At 39.1% G+C, this 19,221-nt stretch overlaps 1 protein-coding gene across 10 annotated transcripts in view; it reads left to right on the top strand.

Annotated features, from left to right (window-relative positions):
* The window catches only part of FAT3 (FAT atypical cadherin 3), a 717,656-nt gene that overhangs the window by 310,945 nt on the left and 387,490 nt on the right, over positions 1–19,221 (top strand). For 9 of the 10 annotated variants that reach the window (XM_082409857.1, XM_082409858.1, XM_082409852.1 and 6 more), the window contains one exon: positions 5,233–5,547. In XM_082409857.1, the coding sequence (XP_082265983.1) occupies positions 5,233–5,547 (315 nt within the window). Of the gene's footprint in view, positions 1–5,232; positions 5,548–14,665; positions 16,532–19,221 lie in introns of those variants that run through there. The other variant, XM_082409860.1, reaches the window with a different exon arrangement.

Below are 19,221 nucleotides of genomic sequence, written 5' to 3'. Positions count from 1 at the left end.
TACCTATTGATTATTAGGGGTTTGGTTATACCTATTGATCTTCGAAGTCCCTTCCAGATCTGATTCAGTGAGGCTGACTTATCTCATCAGTGATGCAAACTAACCTACTGCTGATTCAGTGTGAGGATTTAAATTCATACATGAACATTTTTTGAGTGTCTGCTACATGCCAGGCACTGTTGTATGCAGTGAGACCACAGTGATTAAGCAACCAGATACTCTCCTTGTAGAATGTACTTTCTCTAACAGGCAGATGGAAGGAGACTCTTTTCTGGGGATAAACTCTCCAGGACTGTGTTAGGTAACAGACTACGAATATGTCACAAACATTTATGTTCTGCATATTTTGATAAATCAAAAAAAGACTCTCTTTGCAGAGAATCAGTACTGTTGTGATTGTGTTTTTATATTCTACCAAGAAGTACCTTTTTATGATTTCTACAGTCAATTTGGAGAAGTCAAATAGGAAAGTATCGTATTAACTCAATACTGTTTGCCCAATTAATGACACTTCTCTAACAGAGGGGAAAAAAGAATTTCTTTGGACATAAAATACTATGTGAGTCTGATGTCTATATGGATTAAAAAGGCAATAATGAGATATGGGGATATATGTGTATGTATAGCTGATTCACTTTGTTATAAAGCAGAAACTAACACACCATTGTAAAGCAATTATACTCCAATAAAGATGTTAAAAAAGAAAAGAAAAGAATGTTGTTTTGGTGAACAACCAGTCTCAAGTTTGACAGACCAATGTTTGAGAAAGGGATCTTCTGTTTACTGGCTGAGTGATCATTCATAAGTTACTTAACTTAAATCTCTTTCCTTACCTGTAATATGGTGATAAAAATAGTAACTACCACATGAGTGCTTGGCACTAAGAAATATTTGCTGAATGAATGATGGGTTTAGAAAATTTTATGATGAATGCATTTATTGCACCTATCATAATCCCAGCACACAATGATTAAATAGTCATGAATGTATAGGTGATAATAGTGGTTGTAAAACTGTCCCTATTTGGAGATAATATGATCATCTATGTAGAAAACCCTATGGAATTTGTAAAAACCCTGTAATAACTAATAAGTGAGTATAACAAGGTTGCAACATACAAGATCAATATACAAAAATCAGTTGTATTTTATATACTAACAACAAACAATTAAAATTGAAATTAAAATAATAATGCCATTTCTAATAATATCAAAATATGAAATGCTTAGGGATAAATTTGACAAAAGATGTGCTAGATCTGTATTCTGAAACTATACAGCATTGCTTAGAGAAATAAAAGAAAACATAAATTAATAGAGAGATATACCATTTTCATGGATCGGTAGACTCAAAGTTGTTAAGATGTCAGTTCTTTCCGAAATGATTTATAGAATCATTATAATCCCAGTAAAAATCCAAATAGGTTTTTCTAAATTTCATATGGATTCTAAAGCTGATTCTATACTTCATATGGAAACACAAAGGATTTGGAATAACCCAAACAACTTTGAAAAAGAAGAGCAAAATTGCAAGACTTACACTTCCTGACTTCAAGACTAATTATGAAGAAATTATTAAGAAATAATTATTAAGAAAGAAATTATTAAGTAATAATTATTACTAATTATTAAGAAATTATTAAGAAATAATTATTTCTAATTACTAAGAAAGTGTGATATTGATATAAAAATAGACAAATAGATCAATGAAACAGAATGGAGAGTCCAAATGTAGACCCATACTTATATGGTCAATTGATTTTCAACAAAGATGCAAAGGCAATTCAGTGGAGAAAAGTTTTTTTCAACAAATGGGGCTGGCACAATGAACATCTACATATGAAAAAATGAGCTTGGGTCCATAGCTTGTACCATATACAAACATTAACTCAAAATTCATCATAGGTATAAATGTAAAACCTAAGACTTTAAACTTCTGGAAGAAAACATAGGAGAAAAATCTTTGTGACCTTGGATAGGCAAAGATTTCTTAGATACTTAGATAATATCTAAAAACTGAAAGCAACCTAAATGTCCAACAAGTCAATGTTTAAAAAAAATTGTGCTATATGCGTGCAATGGAATACTACTCAGAAATTAGAAGGTCTGTTGTATTTTTAAATGTACAACAACATGGATGAATCTCAGAAATAATTATTCTGGGTGAAAGAAGCCAGACAAAAAAGAGCACATACTGTATCATTCCGTTTCTGTAAAATTCTAGAAAATGCTAATTAGTCTGTAGTGACAAAGCTAATCTGGTTGTCTGTGGGTAAGGAATATTTGAGAGCATTTTAATTAGATTAAAAACGGGAAGGTGAATACTTTCGGAAGTCATGGTCACATTTTTTATCTTGGTGGTGATGGTTTCATGGGTGTCAAAACTTACAAATTGTTTATTTTTAAATTCTTTTAGAGAAATTGTAGAGGATTTTATTTTTTTAAATTTATTTTATTTATTTATTTTGGCTGCACTGGGTGTTAGTTGCGGCATGCCGTATCTTCATTGCGGCACACGAGATCTTTTAGTTGCAGCATGCTGACTCTTTGTTGCGGCATGCATGCGATCTAGTTCCCTGACCAGGGGCTGAACCTGGCCCCCTGCATTGGGAGCGTGGAGTCTTACCCACTGGACCACCAGGGAAGTCACACCGATTGTTTACTTTAAATGTGTATAGTTTATTGTATGTCAATTATGCCTCAATTGAAAAAGAGTAATAAAGAATGCATGGTAGTTGTTACAAAGCTATGGGCTTATAACATGATTTTGGTAGTCTTTGGGCAACCTCAGAAGTGAGTTTTTGCTTGATAGAAAAGCTCATGTGAATTTACATTTTTAATTGTGACCACGTGGATCATAATTATCTGTGAAGCACTGAAGAAAGTGAGAAAATGCTATCACTGGGCATTGGTTGTTTAATATAGTTAATATGGAGCCTTGGATGAATCTTATAATAATTGTCAACACATTTCAGAGTCCTTCTTTTCATTTTGTCCTCAAATTTTTGGATCATGAGAGCGAAGCCTGAACACTTATGTTCCAAGATACTCATTTGCACTTCTACTTAATGAGTAAATATAGCCATAGACATATTTTATCGTAATGGGAGAGAATTTTAATTTCTAGAGGACATATCTGATGTTTCATTAAAAAATAGAGTAAAATTCCACCCATATATTTTAATTTGCATTAGTGGATGCCTTTCATCCAAGGACTTCTCAAAATCATTTAATGTCCAAAGCCTGTCCCAGTTTGACAGGTCCAAGAAAAGGGATTTAAGTGACTTCCAGGGATCCCAGAGCAATTCTGTGACTACAAATCTGTGTGCATGCGCACAAGTGCGTGTGTGCATGGTAGGTAATCAGGCAAGGTACAGACAAAGCTGACCTAACTTCTTTGATTTTGTTCCTTCTTAAGTTCTCTTTTTAATGGACTGACTTTGCTGTTCCCCAAACAGGCCAGATATTTTATGAAAAGGTATCATGGGCAAGTCACAAAGATCAAGCAACAATATGCCGCATGACCAGAGGAGAAAAAAATATCTAACAAGACTTTCCATCGCAAACTTGTCTCCTCTCAAGATTGTTCCTTGCTTTGGGGGGTGGTTACTATTTACAAGGCTTTGGGTATTGCTTTTGATTCATATTGATTTATCATATACTCAGCATCTACTGTGTTGCAAGCATTTTGCCAAACTCTCGGCATACATTTAGTTACATGATTGCCACCACAGCACTGAGATATGGGTGATAGAACTAGGCTTGCTTGGTTCAAACACCTTGTACAGGGTCAAAGAGGTAGTAGGTCATGGAGTCTAGGTTGAAACTGGAGCATTCGAGGCAGACAGATCTGGGTTCTTCTGCAACTAGCTGTGTGAGCTTGGACAAGTTACGTACTCACATTTGAGACTTGATGCCCTCATTATAAGAGAGAATTATAAAGCTTACAGAGTTATTTGGTGGATAACTTTAGAACTGAAACTTCAACATCAGTTGGGCGATCTCCCTTTGAATCGTATAGCTGTTCTGAATTACAAGCAACCTTCACTTTTCTGGCCTGTTTCTGGAAAGATGCCCTCCTCCCTCCCAGGTGCTATACTTGGAAGTTTGCTTATGCAAGATCTACAGGCCATATTATGTGCCTAATCCAACAGGAGTACAGAGGATATAAGATTCAGGTCAGAACTGGAGAAGTGCTTCTTGACTCCTTCCATGGATCTTTTTTATGGTATAAAGGTTTACATGAATTACACGCCTTCCATGTGTATCCTGACTACTTTTAGAGATTTTATAAGCTGAATCCCAGAGTTTTCCCATCACAGTGGAAAGTACTTAAGAGTTTCTGTAGTAAGTTTCTATAGCCTTGGTGGTTTGGGTGAGGGCTGTAAAGATATTCAGGAGCACAGCATTTTCTCTTTGGCTTTTCTGTCAGATGTTTGATTTCCTGGTTGGTGCTTGTTTCAACCATGAAATGGGAAAGGTGGAAGGGAGCAGACTGGCCATTTTTCTGCTCCTAATTTAAAATGATTGTCCCTGAGTATCCCTCAAAGTGGCTTAGAGTTTATTTAGTGCCCTCTGTAGAGTTCTTGAGGGGGCTAGAGCTCATTCAGAAAGTATGTTGGTACGGCTTACGGCTTCTCTGATTCTTTTGGAATAACTGTGACATTAGATTTGTAGAGAAATAGTATCAAGGGGGTTTGGACTTTTGCATGCAAAATAGTTTCTATCCTAACAGGCAAAAGAACACTTGAAAGGTCTTTTTCATTTTTGTGAATGAACAGACAAAATAATGTATCCCGGGAAAGCTCTTTGTTGCATAGGAAATCAATTCGATATCAGGTCAAATGGAAATTTTGATGTGATAGCGCACTGCTTTCCCATGCATCATGGGAAGTGTTTTGACCTCTGGCCCACTCTCTTCCCATTGCTCCCAACTGTCTCGTGGGTTTGTGTGTGTGTGTGTGTGTGTGTGTAGATACGTCTATCCCCGAAATTCAAATAAAGTACTTGTGAATGTAATTATACTTCTCAAATGGTAGAAGAACTGGTTAGTACAGTTTTGCAGAAAATAGTGTTCTGATGTAAAAAGAAGCATCTTCATTTAATTTTGTGTGATGGATTTTTTTTTTTCATATGCCGAGATCACTTAGCACAGCCGTCCTCAGTTTGGGGTGATTGACTTAATGTCTTCCTGTTTTGCTATAGCAGTTACACTTTCCTTGCTTTCTCTCAGGAGTCATCTCTACTGCAGACATCCTTGATCGAGAGACAACAGGGTCATACTGGCTGACGGTGTACGCCACAGATCGGGGCGTTGTTCCACTCTATTCCACGATTGAGGTCTACATTGAAATTGAAGACGTGAATGACAACGCCCCGCTGACCTCTGAACCTATTTATTATCCTGTTGTCATGGAAAACTCTCCGAAGGATGTATCTGTCATTCAGATCCAGGCTGAGGACCCTGACTCTAGTTCCAGTGAAAAACTGACGTACAGGATTACAAGTGGGAATCCTCAGAACTTTTTTGCCATCAACATCAAAACAGGTAAGGGAATGCTCGCACGACTTTTTTTAGTTGTTAGTCCACCTTTTAAATTCATGAGTCTGACACTTGCTACACCCTCTTATTTATTTTATTGTGTGGAGAACAGCATCCTCCTTTCTGGGAATTGCTTGAAAAGGTGAGCGTTTTACCTTTCTGGTTTGGTATGTTTTCATTTCAACTGACATTGAGGTGAAGTGATCTAATAGAGATCAGAGGCTTTCACAGGAAGCCTTAGATTTGCTTTACTCATAATTGTAAAACATGGCTCCTAAGCCATTCAGAGAGCCAGCTGCCCCCTTTCTCGATCTTGGGAGAGAGTAACCTGGGCCATGCTGGGTTCCGTGGGTAGCTGGCTTTGTCACACCTCTCTTTCTAGGAACTTCTCCCTTGCTTGGCCTTAGTCCAGCATGCCATAAATAATCTCCTTAAAGCCTTAACTTTAAGCCCCAGATGTTTTGTGATTTCTGTACTACCCATCAATGAAATGTCAATGTTTAGTAGAACTTGCAGTATCTAAATCTTTACGTAAAACATACACATTTTAATTTTCTTGGTTTTTGCTCAAAAAGTTTCTAGAGAGTGCAAGGAAAACTTAACTTGTTGACTAAGGACCAGAAAGGGCAGGTGTGGAGTTTGGTTGAATGCATTCTGAGACAAGTACATACACTGGAAAAAAGTGCTTTGCAGAGTAAATCTCAGAAGTTTGTTGCTTTCTTGTGATTTGCCTTCTTTTAGGTCTGAACAAGCAGGTAAAACACTCAGAGTTGTGATGGATAGAGTTTTAATTAACTGAAATTTAGAAGAATGTAATAAAGATACTATAGCTATCTCACTCTGGGTGAGTTGATATTGGTCAAAAGTTAGGCTAGGTGATTGACGTTTGTTGGTTGGGACATGCCCCACTTTCCTAACAAAGTACTGATCGAGTTGATAGTTATTTCTCCTGCTCATGTTTGTTCAAGTAGAAACATATAACTGATGCCAAGCGTTTTATAAATGCCAGATTCCCATTAACATAATTTAAAGAGAATGCCAAGGGAATTTTTGAAACTATTGATTTTTTTTCTAATTATGAGTGGGTCAGTCATTTTGTTAAGCAGAGTTTAGCATTTGAATAGTGTTGAATCAGGATCTGACTTTAATTTCATTAGAAGACAGAGAGTGGTCATCAGCTATCAGTGTCTGATTCAGGCGTCCTTGAACTTGAAGGAGAAGACTCAGAGAACTGGAGCCACGCCCATCCTTTCAGCACCCAGTTAAGTACGGGGAGCCTCCCATGCACGTGAGGACCCCCACCCTCCTGATTCACTTTCTCACTGTAGCCAAGAGCTCTGTGTAATATGGTGACAGAGAAATGAATTCAGATACTTGAGAAAGTCAAGAGGGAAAAAGAACAAAGACAAAAAAAGTCACAGGAAAGAAGTTGAGGGCATAGATGTCTTCACATTTCACAGCCCCTGTGGAGCCTGAAGCACCCCAGTCTTAAGTCATATTCCGAATCCTCCCTCTTGATTCCATTGGCACTTGAGTCAGTAAGAGTGAACCCAGCACCCTCTTTTATAAAGGACACTGCACAAGGGCAATGTCAACTGGTCCCTTCCTCCACTCATGGCTGAAATTAAAGAAAGAATAAATGTCACAGGGAAGAATTTGGACTGGAAGTGAAGACCATAGACCACGCAGTATTTGCAGAGAAGAACATGGAGACTCATGAAACTAAAGCTGTCTTTTATCTAGCTTTGAAAAGTTTGCCCTTGGATTTTCAGAAATTCCTGTATTATCGAAATTTGGACTGTATTACATAAGAGCCTTGATCATATGTATAATTTCTCTGTCCTAGCTGTAGATTTTTAAAAAGGATTTGTGCCAGGAATGACATTTTAGACCAACTTTTCTAATAGTCTAAAAGGAACATATAGCACACTTTGTAATTCTCAGACACACAACAAGAAAACACTGGATTTTGTTTATCCATTTAGTCATTCACCAAGCCTTTATTGTGCCTACTAGTTTCCAAACAGGATCTTATAGAGAGAGTTATAAACTTAAGAGATGGCCCAAGCCTATCAGGGACCCAAGGTACGTGAAATTACTAAACTGACAAATATTTATGATAGAGTGAAAGGTTGCAATAATTGATTATGGTAGAGGAGTTTCACTCAATATGGGGTGGGCAAGAGTGGTAGTTAGGGAGTGTTTCATGGAGGAGGGTAGCATTTGGGATTAGAAGTCCTGGTTTTCAAACCCTTGCTCTGCACTCCTAACTGGGAAACACCATCAAACACAGCAGGGAAAACATAGACTAAATCAGACACTCTGTGGGCTCTGTGAGCTTGGGCAGGTTACTGAACCTCTCTGAACTTCGGTTTTTAGTGAGAAAGGATAGTTGCAAGGCATAAAGTGGTCCTCAAGTAAAATGCTTACCACGGTGCCTGGCACAGTGAAACTGTGCAAAGAAAGTTGATACCCCATCCTGATTGCTGTAACTCTGATTACAGGCACATCAGTTAATCTCCTCGGACCTCAGATTCTTATCTAGAAAATGAAAATGACCTTGCTTCATACGAGTTGCTCACGAAGTCTGAATTCATGATATGTTTGAAGGCCACTGGTGAACTACAAAGTTCTAGAAGAATCATGTTATTACTATTCTTATTTCTATTGAGATTCGCAGAAGCACGAGCCTGGTGCAACCCTTGTTAAGCTTGTTGCTCTAAATATAATGCTGCCTATGGAGCAATTTCCATCCGATTCAACAAGCTCTCCAAAGAGATGGTTTAATTTTTGGCACACTTCCTGTCTCTCTAAAGTCCTTTGTCTGCAATAGTTATGTTAATGTAACATTTTTCAGGAATGAAGGGGGAGGTGTACCTAACTGGTATATTTAGGTAATATTTATGCTTTAGATTTTTTCCACTGGTTGTGGACTGTGGTAAACTGACCTTTCGTTCCTTCCTCTGTGGTAGAGCCGAAATTTATAGAGTTCCATTTTGCTTTGGCAATGTGCTACATAATAAATAAAGATTAACATGATTAATGTGAACTCGAATAATGTCAATACTTAGGGTCCACAGCTTGCAGCAGATAAAAAATATCCGGGACCCAGAAAGGGAGAGAGATTTCTCTAATGAACTCTCTGTTCTCTACCTAAAGAACTGTTTTGTTTTTTTTTTTCCTACCAGACCTAAAATCACTTAGAGTCAGTAGTCTGTGGACTTTCTTTAGTAATTCCTGTGGCTTAAGAAGGAAAACAAAAGCTGTAATGCTCTGAGGTCCTTTCTGGCCTGTACAGAGAACCCTTGATTAATTCCAGGCTGAACAGGTGATTTCAATCAAAGGCAACTTCCGGCATGCGCGGGCCTTAGCTAGTCAGTGACGGGAGTCCTACCCACGTGTTCTGAGCGGGAGACACCCGGCAGGCTGGTGTTCACCTGTCTCTCTGCGTGAGCAGGAACTTAAATGCTTCCTTCCAGCACTTGTATCGAAATCCAAGCTGGCTGCTGAGTGGTCATCCAGGCTGAATTGGGGAACAGGTGTGGGAAGTTCCTCTAGGATTTCAGAATGTTTATTGTAGTCATGTCTGTGGTATGGGAACCATTTGGCACAGCGCCAGCATGCCAGCATTTACTGGAGCACTCGATAAATATTGTTGTTTTTATTACTATTAATCATCCTGTTTTCCCCACTAGAGTCAAGTTTGTGTGAGGTGCAAGCGCACTTCTCCCGAACCCCACTGTCTTTGTTTTTGAAGTATAGTTGATTTAAAATGTTGTCTTAGTTTCAGGTGTACAGCAAAGTGAGTCAGTTATACATACATATATATATATATATTCTTTTTCAGATTCTTTTCCATCATAAGTTATTACGAGATATTGAATATAGTTCCCTGTGCTATACAGTAGGACCCTGTTGTTTATCTGTTTTATATATAGTAATGTGGATCTGTTAATCCCAAACTCCTAATTTATCCCCCCCTTTCCCCTTTTGTAACCATAAGTTTGTTTCTATGTTTATGCTTCTGTTCTGTAATATAAGTTCATTTGTATCATTTTTTTAAGATTCCACATATAAGTGCTATCATATGATATTTGTCTCTCTGACTTATTTCACTTGGTATGATAATCTCTAGGTATAGCCATGTTACTGCAAACGAGACATACTTGAAAGGCGGTGATGTCTTTCCTTCCTAATCAGTGTGTAGCACTGGAACCTTCCATGGGGTTTTATAAAGTGTATTGTGCACTACTGTGTGCCACTGCTGTTCTAGACCCCAGGTATCGGTGGGATGGGTGATAGAACAGAAGTATAAGACATTACTGCATTCAGGGAATTTATGCTCATGGGAAAAATAGGGCCATCACACATACTACGCACTTTAGCAAGAATGTAAGGCAGTTTATAAAAAATAAATGGTCGAACTCTGTGGAATATAAGTTGTGAGTGAACAGGATAACATGTCTGGGTGGGGCAGAGTTCAGTGCCAGCTGGAGTAGGAGAGGATGGTGTGAGGACTTTGCAGACCCCTGAAATGGGCCCTGAAGAATGGGTCAGTCTGCAAAGAGAGAAGCGAGAAAATTACCCAGGGACTGAACAAGTTAAGCTGACCTTGAAAGCCCATCCATTGCTACTTGAGCTAGTTGGAGAGGCTTTATATCATTAGGAAAGGAATTTTAAAAGACTCATAAATGTCTGGAGTGTTGGAAGACATTAGAAGTAGCAACTATGCACATCTCTTTTATTCTTGTTTGATGATATTTAGATTTTTAAAAGCCTTGGGTCTTATATCTTCCTTTTGAGAGGCCTAATAAAATAACTTTTTAGAGGGAAAAACCATACCTAGTTTTGCCTCTGTTTCCTTTGCCTCTGTTAAACATAGATCCAGGATTAGGGTATGCTGTGTTGAGAGCCTGTGTCTCTGGAAGTGAGCCTTACTTAATCCAGACCTTTTGACGGTTGACTAGCCAGGGCATGGGCTTTCTAAATTCTTTCCTGCAGTTGTGATGTCTCCCTTTGGTCCATGCTCTGACCGCTGGCATTGCCACCTGTATTTGAGCTGAGGTGAAGCTCAGCTTGCTTTCACTTTGTGTGAGCCTCTTGGGATTAACCTGACCAAAGCATACTTATGTGTAGGAAGAGTTGCTGCCCTCTCTTCTTCTCAGGGGAGCTGACAGAAAGTGAACCTCTTCAAAAGCATGTGTGCTGTAGGAATACCTCAAAGCCTAACCTTAACGATTGATTCCCTTGGGCTTAGACATTGTTTCCCTATACAAAGAGGAGGGATAACTTATTAAAATATTGGATGTCATTAGTTTTTTAACCAACTCTAAATAATAGCAGCTTGGGACTTCCCTGGCGGTCCAGTGGTTAAGACTCCATGCTTTCTGGTTCCACTGCAGGGGGCATGCATGGGTTCGATCCCTGGTTGGGGAACTAAGATCCAGCCTGCTACACTGTGTGGCCAAAAATAAACAAACAAACAAACAAATAAATAAATAATATCAGCTTGCCTTTCAGTGTACGGTATAAGACGAAGCCAGTAAGTGTTACCTGGAGGAGTAACAGAGAGAAAAATCTAGACCACATTTCAGCATGATGATGATCGACTGGCAAGCTTGTTAGACTATGGATTCCTGGATGGAGCTCAATCATTTGCATTTCTACCAAGTTCCTATGTGATGCTGACATTGCTGAAAACTAGGTTAGCAAGACTCTAGACTTCAGTATCCAAAGAGAAACGAAAGAGGGAGGTAACACAGTGCTGAGAGATGACCTGAGGACAAGGTAGCCAACTTTGTAATTTATCCATACACTCTTTTATTTTAAATTTTACTGGAGTGTGGTTGATTTACAACGTTGTGTTAGTTTCAGGTGTATGAAGTAGAGAAAAATGAAAATCCTGTCTCTTTCATGGTCCATGAGCAAAAACATTGTGATACCTAAGACTTGTGGTTAATAAAAAATCTGGGTTATATTAATGTTTGGATACACTTCTCTTGTTTCCAAATATATAACATTAAGCAGAATCTGTTGCTAAATGGAATTCAGGAATACTTTAATGAATCAACAAACATTTGATATTAGTTTATCATTATAAAAAGAGCGATGGCTCATAAGAGAGTGGTGCTTAAAAATAATCTGGTATCATAAGTAAGCTAAGCCTTCTGTTGATGTCCAGCTCTGTTTGGGGATAATCTGCTTAACAAACCACCTTTTCCTGGAAAACAGAAGGAGACCTGGCTTTATGTTATAACATCAGAGATTAAAAAGAAAAAAACACACAAGGTGAAGGACAAGGGGACAAATATTGATGATTTTTCTTTCAAGTGAACATTGCAGAAATCTCTTGTTACAGTCTCTTGTTCCTTGTTCTTTCCTAATGGAAAGCTGAATTCTCCTGAATGGGTAGAAATGACCGCGGGATGATGAGTTGATATTCGTAAGTCCAGGCACAAAGCAGATAATGTAGCGAATAAGTACGTATGAAACTGTAAATCACCCTCGCTCCTTCTTTCAGCCATGAAAGGAGGCCTTGTCCTATAGAACATGAAATTGTGTTCATTTAATCCAACGCGTCCAGTAGAACAAATCGGCCTCATGCAGATTTATCACAGGAGGTTATTTAAATTCAGCAGTGACCTTTGCATCCCTGTGAGTGTGCTTCACATGAACAAGGACAAAGGGAACTTTTCTGCACTGTCATTGTGTCACTGGGGAGACTGTGCATTTCCCCATTTGATCAACTCATAAGTGTGGACTGGGGGTTGGGGGGTTCTGAGGGTGCAGAGGGGGACATTGCAAAGGAGAACGTGCTTTCACCTAGAGTGGAGTGAGGCTCTGCCTTCCTGTGGCTTGATTTTTTCTTTTTTTTTGAATGCTGGTTGTGAATGTAAATACCGATTTCAGAGTTTCTCAACTTCAATACTTTCGACATTTTGGACTGGATCAGTCTTTGTTTTGGGAGCTGTGCTAGGCATTATAAGATGTTTAGCAACATTTCTGGGTCTCTACGAGATGCCAGTAGTGCCCCTTCCCCTAGTTGTGACAGCCAAAATAGCTCCAGATATTGTCAAACATCCCCTGGGGTAAAAATTGCCCCTGTTGAAAACCACCGAACTAATGTGGAATATTTTCCAAGACTCTATTTCAGTTGCCCTTAACCAAACACCCTACAAAATGAGTAACTAATTAGGGAGGTGTGGTGGTATTGTTAGCATTTTCAAAAAGTGCTTGTGTGCGTATATCTATATATAGAAACAGATGCAAATATATATTATTAACAATAATAAAATGATATAAAATAAAAAGGGAAGAAATCCAAAGCTGCTTCTCACTTCCCTCTCACTCCAGGTTCTTTGTATTTTAAAGGCTTTATGAATATTTGAAATCAAATCCATTAGCGAAAAAAGAACAAAACAATAACAAAACTTCCAACAGAATGAAAGTGGAGGAAGTTATTGTTTTCTCAACGCTGAGTGTTTGGACAGAATTCTCATCAAAGTCGGTTTTTCACAGCATTCTTCAGAAAACAGCGTCAAGGGGTTATTTTGAGGGTCCCAGAGTTTATTCCCTTGAAATACTTAAGTAGCTCCAAATCCTGTTCCTGCTTAATGTCAGCCTTCTGACAGATAAATATGAGGATTGTTACTTCCCTGGAATAAAAGGGAGTGAAAAAGAAAAAAAAAAAATCCTTTTGCCCTCAGCTGGGGAGTCTGCTGTCCTGTATCTAGATTAAGGCTCTCTGAGGTCTTTGGCATCCCTTGTAAGGATGCAGTGTTCATTTAGAAGCCCCAGGGAACTGGTAGATTTGTGGGGCCTTAGACCAGTCTCTCAGATCACCGTCCTTGGATACCCCATAGGTGGCGAAGACTTTGCTAACTGGTGCCACCGTCAGTAATAGGAAAGAAAACTTTGACCCCCAAATTGAGTCGCGTTTCGATGGACAGGTCTGCAAATTAGGCAACAGCATTCATGAGAAACAGATTCGGATCTTTGAGTTAATGTGACTGTTACTTGGAAAAAAAGAGTTTCAGGTCTTGACTTTTATAAAATTGAATTCCAGGCAGGTATGAGGAACTTGGGTAAAAGGGAGGGAAGACTGAACAGACAGGAGCGGGAGGGAAGAGATGCCTGGCTGGGAACCGACCCTGGGTATGCAGGTGGCTCAGAGGCGCCTCCCCAAGGGGATGTAAGCTGCTCATTCTGTGTGGCTGGCGGTATTGCTTGGGCCTCCATGCTCCTCCATGTCCTCTAGCCCACTGAGAAGGAGTGGGAAGGAGGGGCGGTGTTCCTAGATTTCCGATAGATACCCAGCCTGCTCCTGGGGGCTCAGCTGCAGGCGTAGCTGCTGCTGGAAATTACTGAGAATTATTTGGGAGGGTGATAGAGTCATGTAAATAAAGCAGATGATGGAGTTATATGTATATATGAAAAAAGGAGATTGATTAAGGTCATAAATTTCCCTTTTATTTCTTTTATCTGGGCATTAATTCCACAGCAGTAATTTACTGCCTTGGTTTATTACTTTCTTCTGTTCTGAGAGAAACAGTGAATTTTAATTGAAACCACTGCCCGCCTCTCTTCATTCTTCCCCGACATTGTTAGGGGGACTCCTGGATACTCCCTGGTGTGTGCCCCTCCCTCCCAGGGGTGATGGAAAGGTGGGAAGAGGAACCTTAAGCCAGGGAGGCCAGAGTGCGGGTCTGCTCTGTGCCCGAGCCAGACCTGTGTTTTCACATATTATCTAATTTAGCTCTCACCACAGTCCTGGGAAGAAACTGGGCCTCTGGGCACCTTGGTGACCTGCCCAAGGTCACCCAGCTGGTCATACAGAACTAGGGTTGCTCTGATTAATGGTCCCCAATGCTAAAGACATATGCCATTGAAAGTGAAGACGTGAGCAACTCAATGAATGCATTAATGATCTGAGGACTGTGGTGCTCAGGGAATTCTTTTCGATGATTGTACACACTCTTTGTTTTGCAGGTATTTAGGGGTTGAATTGGGTCCCCCCAAAAGACATGCTGATGTCCTAATCCCCCTGTACCCATGAATGTGACCCTATTTGGAAATAAGGTCTTTGTAAATGTAATCAAGTTAAAATGAGGTCCTATTGCATTAGGGTGGACTCTAATTGAAGGACTGCTGGACACAGAGACACATACACAGAGGGAAGACGGCCATGGGAAGCTGGAGATAGAGGCAGACATTGAAGGCATGCTGCCACGGGCCAAGGAATGCCAAGGATTCCCAGCATCCACCGGAAGACAGGAAAGGACAAGGAAAGGTTCTCCCCTAGAGCCTTCAGAGGGAGCATGGCCCAGCTGACACCCTGATTCTCACCCTCTAGCCTCCAGAACTGTATGAGAAGAAGTTTCCGTTGTGTTCAGCCGCCAAGTTTGTGGTACTTCTTTACGGCAGGCCCTGGCAACTATGCAAGGGGAAGTCCAAGGGCACAGGTGGGAAGCTTGAGTTCTCCTGAGGGAGTAAAGGTGGTTGGCATAACCAAGGATTCCTAGTATGTTGTGCTCTTCTTACTATACCAAATGTTAAGAATTTAGCAGCGTTTTTTTTCCAGTTTTTTTTTTAATATATTGTTCAGATTTTTTTCCTATTGAAGTATAGTTGATTTACAATGTTGTGTTAGTTTCAGGTGTACAGCGAAGTGATTCAGTTATACATACATATATATATATTTTCAGATTCTTCTCCCTTCTCGGTTATTACAAAATACTGAGTAGAGGTCCCTGTGCTCTACAGTAGGTCCTTGTTGTTTATCTATTTTATATATAGTAGTGTGTATCTGTTAATCACAAACTCCTCATTTATCCCTCCCTCGCCTTTGCCGCTGGTAGCCGTAAGTTTGTTTTCTATGTCTGTGAGTCTGTTTCTGTTTTGTATGTAAATTCATTCGTATCATTTTTTTTTTTAGATTCCATATATAAGTGTTACACGGATGGACCTAGAGATTATCATACTAAGGGAAGTAAGCCAGACAGAGAAAGACAAATATCATATGATATCTCTTATGGTGGAACCTAAGAATTTTAGCAGTATTTGCATTAGTCAATGCAGGCTTTAGTTAGATAGATCGTTTTTGTTTGTTTTGCAGTACTTATGATCTGGTTAAGTTTAATGATGTGGGGAGTTCTAAAAGGGATAGTATATACACTATTGATACTATGTATAAAATAGATAACTAATGGGAGAACCTATGGTAGAGCTCAGGGAACTCTGCTCCATGCTCTGTGGTGACCCAAATGGGAAGGAAATCCATAAAAGATGGGATATATGTATATGTATAGCTGATTCACTTTGCTGTACAGTAGAAACGAATACAATACTGTAAAACAACTCTACTCCAATGAAGATTTTAAAAATAAATAAATAAAAGGGATAGGGGACGTGCTGAGAGATTTGTGTGGCACTGAGTTGCTATAATCATTTCAGGACTCCTGAAAGATCATCCCTGGCTGGTGCTGTCATGCCCCACAGGGCCAATTGTGGGAGTATTTTTATGTAACAAGGCCATGTGGAAGTTACTACTGAATGTCATTGGTGTGCTTCATAAATCAGAATCTCATCAGAGTCTCATTTATTTTATCACTTTTCAATCATTTAAAGTGGATTCTCTGGAAGCACTTTTCTTTCAAAGCACTGAAAGTTTCTACCTGAAAAGTAAATATAGGATGAAGTGTAGTTTCACCATTGACCTTGAGAACCCAAAGTCCAGTTTTAGCATTGTTGCTACTTTATAGTCTGGTCTTGGTATTTGCTGTCATTTTTAAATGACTTTGTTCCTAGTTTCTTGACATTCTTATAAAAATGAACAAGTGTTTTAAAAATCCATAAATTTTATTCACGTTGAGGTAGATTATTCTAGGAAAGCATATGGAAATCTAACAATAAAATTACAAAACCAACCTGTGGTGAGTTACTGATAGTAGTCTCGTGACTCAATAGCACAAGGACAAATGTCTGTTTAGCACTTTGCCATTCGTTATCATAGCACAAGGACAAATGTCTGTTTAGCACTTTGCCATTCATTATCATGGTCGGGCTTCATAATAACACTGGGAGGAAAGAAGCCACAAGGAGTAGTGTCCAAGAGATTGGACACTGAAATCAGACGTCTTTGCATTTGAATCCCAGCTCTACCACTTCTTAGCTGTGTGATGTTGGACACATTACTTAACCTCTCTGAGCTTCAGTTTACTCCACTGTGAAAATGGGGATAAGTTCATTAACTAATGAACTGGCTCGCCACCAAGATTAGATGAGTTAATATATGTAAAGTACTTTAATAAGCATTTAGCACGTAGTAAATTCTCAGTAAATGTAAAGTGATATTGTCTTCATATGTATGGAGTTTATTTTAGCTAATTTGGCATCCGTATTGTATGATTAAGTCTTTGAGTCTTTAAGTGACAGTAACATTGAAGGGAAGAAAAGAAGGGGACTGATAGGAGAGACAGAATAGAAATACAGTTAACTGGAACTTGGTAACTCCGAGAAGAGGTGAACACAAGAGGTGAAGACAGTCTTCGGGGTGTAGTGAAAAGGAGCATCAGCCTTGAAATCTCACAGAGAAGATACCTTGTTATAAATAACATTAGAGATATCTGTGTAGCCCACATCATCCCTTTTCTCTGAGTACTGACCCCCAATCCTTCCCTCCTTGACACTGGGACCAAGATTCTCTCTCCCAGGAATTTATTGCTGGGATTCAGAGATAATCTCTAGTGGGGGTGGAATTGAAGAGTTGTAAACCTGTCAACTGTGGGTGAATGTTTGTGTCTCCCTAAAATTCATATGTTGAAACAATCACTGATGTGGTAGTATTTGAAGGTGGGGCCTTTGGGTAGTAATTACGTCATGATGGTGGAGCCCTTATGAATAGGATTAGTGTCTTATAAGAGAAACTTCAGGGAGATCCCTCTCCCCTTCTGCCATGTGAGGATGCAGCTAGAAGATGCAGGAAGTGGGACTTCACCAGACACTGAATCTGCCACATCTGGATCTTGGACTTCCATCATCCAGAATTGTGAGAAATAAATCTGTTGTTTATAAAACAGTGAGTTGATGATATTTTGTTAGAGCCGTCCAAACGGACTAAGACAGAGGCTGTGGGCATGAAGCAGCTGAGGGAGAGACAGACAGGCTCTGATAGGCTTGACCCTGAAGGCTTTCCAATGGCTGGTCCAGGTGTTAGTGACACTCAGCTGTTCTCTTTGCCTTTAGATTCTCTAATGTACCCTGTGGTAATAATACGTACTTTTTCCATTAAAGTTTGATATAGGTGTCTCTTTCGTAAATGAAAGGACCATAAAAGACTGTTGCTGTGGAAACCAAGTCAGGAGAGAGGCTCAAGAAAAAAGAAATGTTCTCTAATGTCGGTTGTGCACAAAGGTTAAAGCCTAGAAGAAGCCTTTAGATTTAGTAATTAGGGGAGAAATCAGTGAAAGGCGTTTGTCTTTATAAGTCACATTATTGCTGGGATTTTTCATCTACATTAGCTTGAATGTTGACCATCACTTTTCATCTTTTATTTGTGAAATTCTGTGGGTCATGACCTAAAATATCTGTGGTCTCCAGCATGTGCTTGGATTAAGCCCTGTCTCTCTTTATTAATAGTTCTTAGATGGATATTTGCTGGTTTAAATTTTATCTGTAGTGTTCCATAGGAAAATTTGCCAACAATTCTGTTAAAAGCAAATTATCCTGTTTTAGACCACCCCATTTATCCTTAATCTTTTGAACAAGATGTGCATGATAACCACCTGTTTTCTCAGAGTTTCACCCTGTGAAATTCGCCAAATACACCCATGAGAAGCATGGATTCTTCCTGGATTGGCGCCCCATCTCGTTCACATACTAACCTTATGGTGATGATAGACAAGTTTCTTAACCTCTTATGAATCAGGTTGTCCATCAGGAAAATGGGGATACTAACTCAGTTGTTGCTAGGATTTAACAGATCAATGTATTTTATAAAGCACTTAGCTAAGCCTTGTACATATGAAGTGCTCAACAAATGTTAGCTATCAGTTATTATTAAATGCATTCAACATTCTTGACTTTCATCAAAATGTGCTTTATAAAGAATACTTTCTTGAAAATTGACGAAGAATCAGTCTGATTAAATGCCTTGAAGGTATCAGATATATACTAAAGGTTCATTTTTTTACGAGTGCTTACTGTACACCAGTATACTGTGCTAGGCATAGAGGGTCCAAGGATGATAAAACAAGAACCCTACTCTTTAAGATCTCATAGATCTCATAGTGCAGAATTATTTCACCATCAGCTGTCATTCATTGCTGCTGTCACACAGCTTTAAAATGAATAGATTAAGTAAATAATATTAAGGGCTTATATGGGACATTTTTCCGGCAATAATAAATGGTTATAATATTTATAGGTTATTTTCGGAAGGAAAACATCTGACATCATGAGTGAGGAGATGTAAAATAAATCCATCACTTTAGAAACTTACTATTACAGGCAGAAAGTGCTGAGCCCTTGCCCGTGCACCGTTTTTAAATATGTTGCCATTACAGATACTTCAGTTAAGGAAGACAAATCCAATATTACCTCCTACCACTTAAGTTAATTTCTCTTCTCTGTAAAATTTCCTATTTTATAAAGACATACTTTATCTTGGCTATGTACATACTA

This window comes from Balaenoptera physalus (assembly GCF_965194825.1).
Source record: "Balaenoptera physalus genome assembly, chromosome: 10".
Classification (NCBI taxonomy): domain Eukaryota; kingdom Metazoa; phylum Chordata; class Mammalia; order Artiodactyla; family Balaenopteridae; genus Balaenoptera; species Balaenoptera physalus.
The sequence above is the reverse complement of the archived record's forward strand: the minus strand, read 5'-3'. Positions and strand labels throughout refer to the sequence as shown.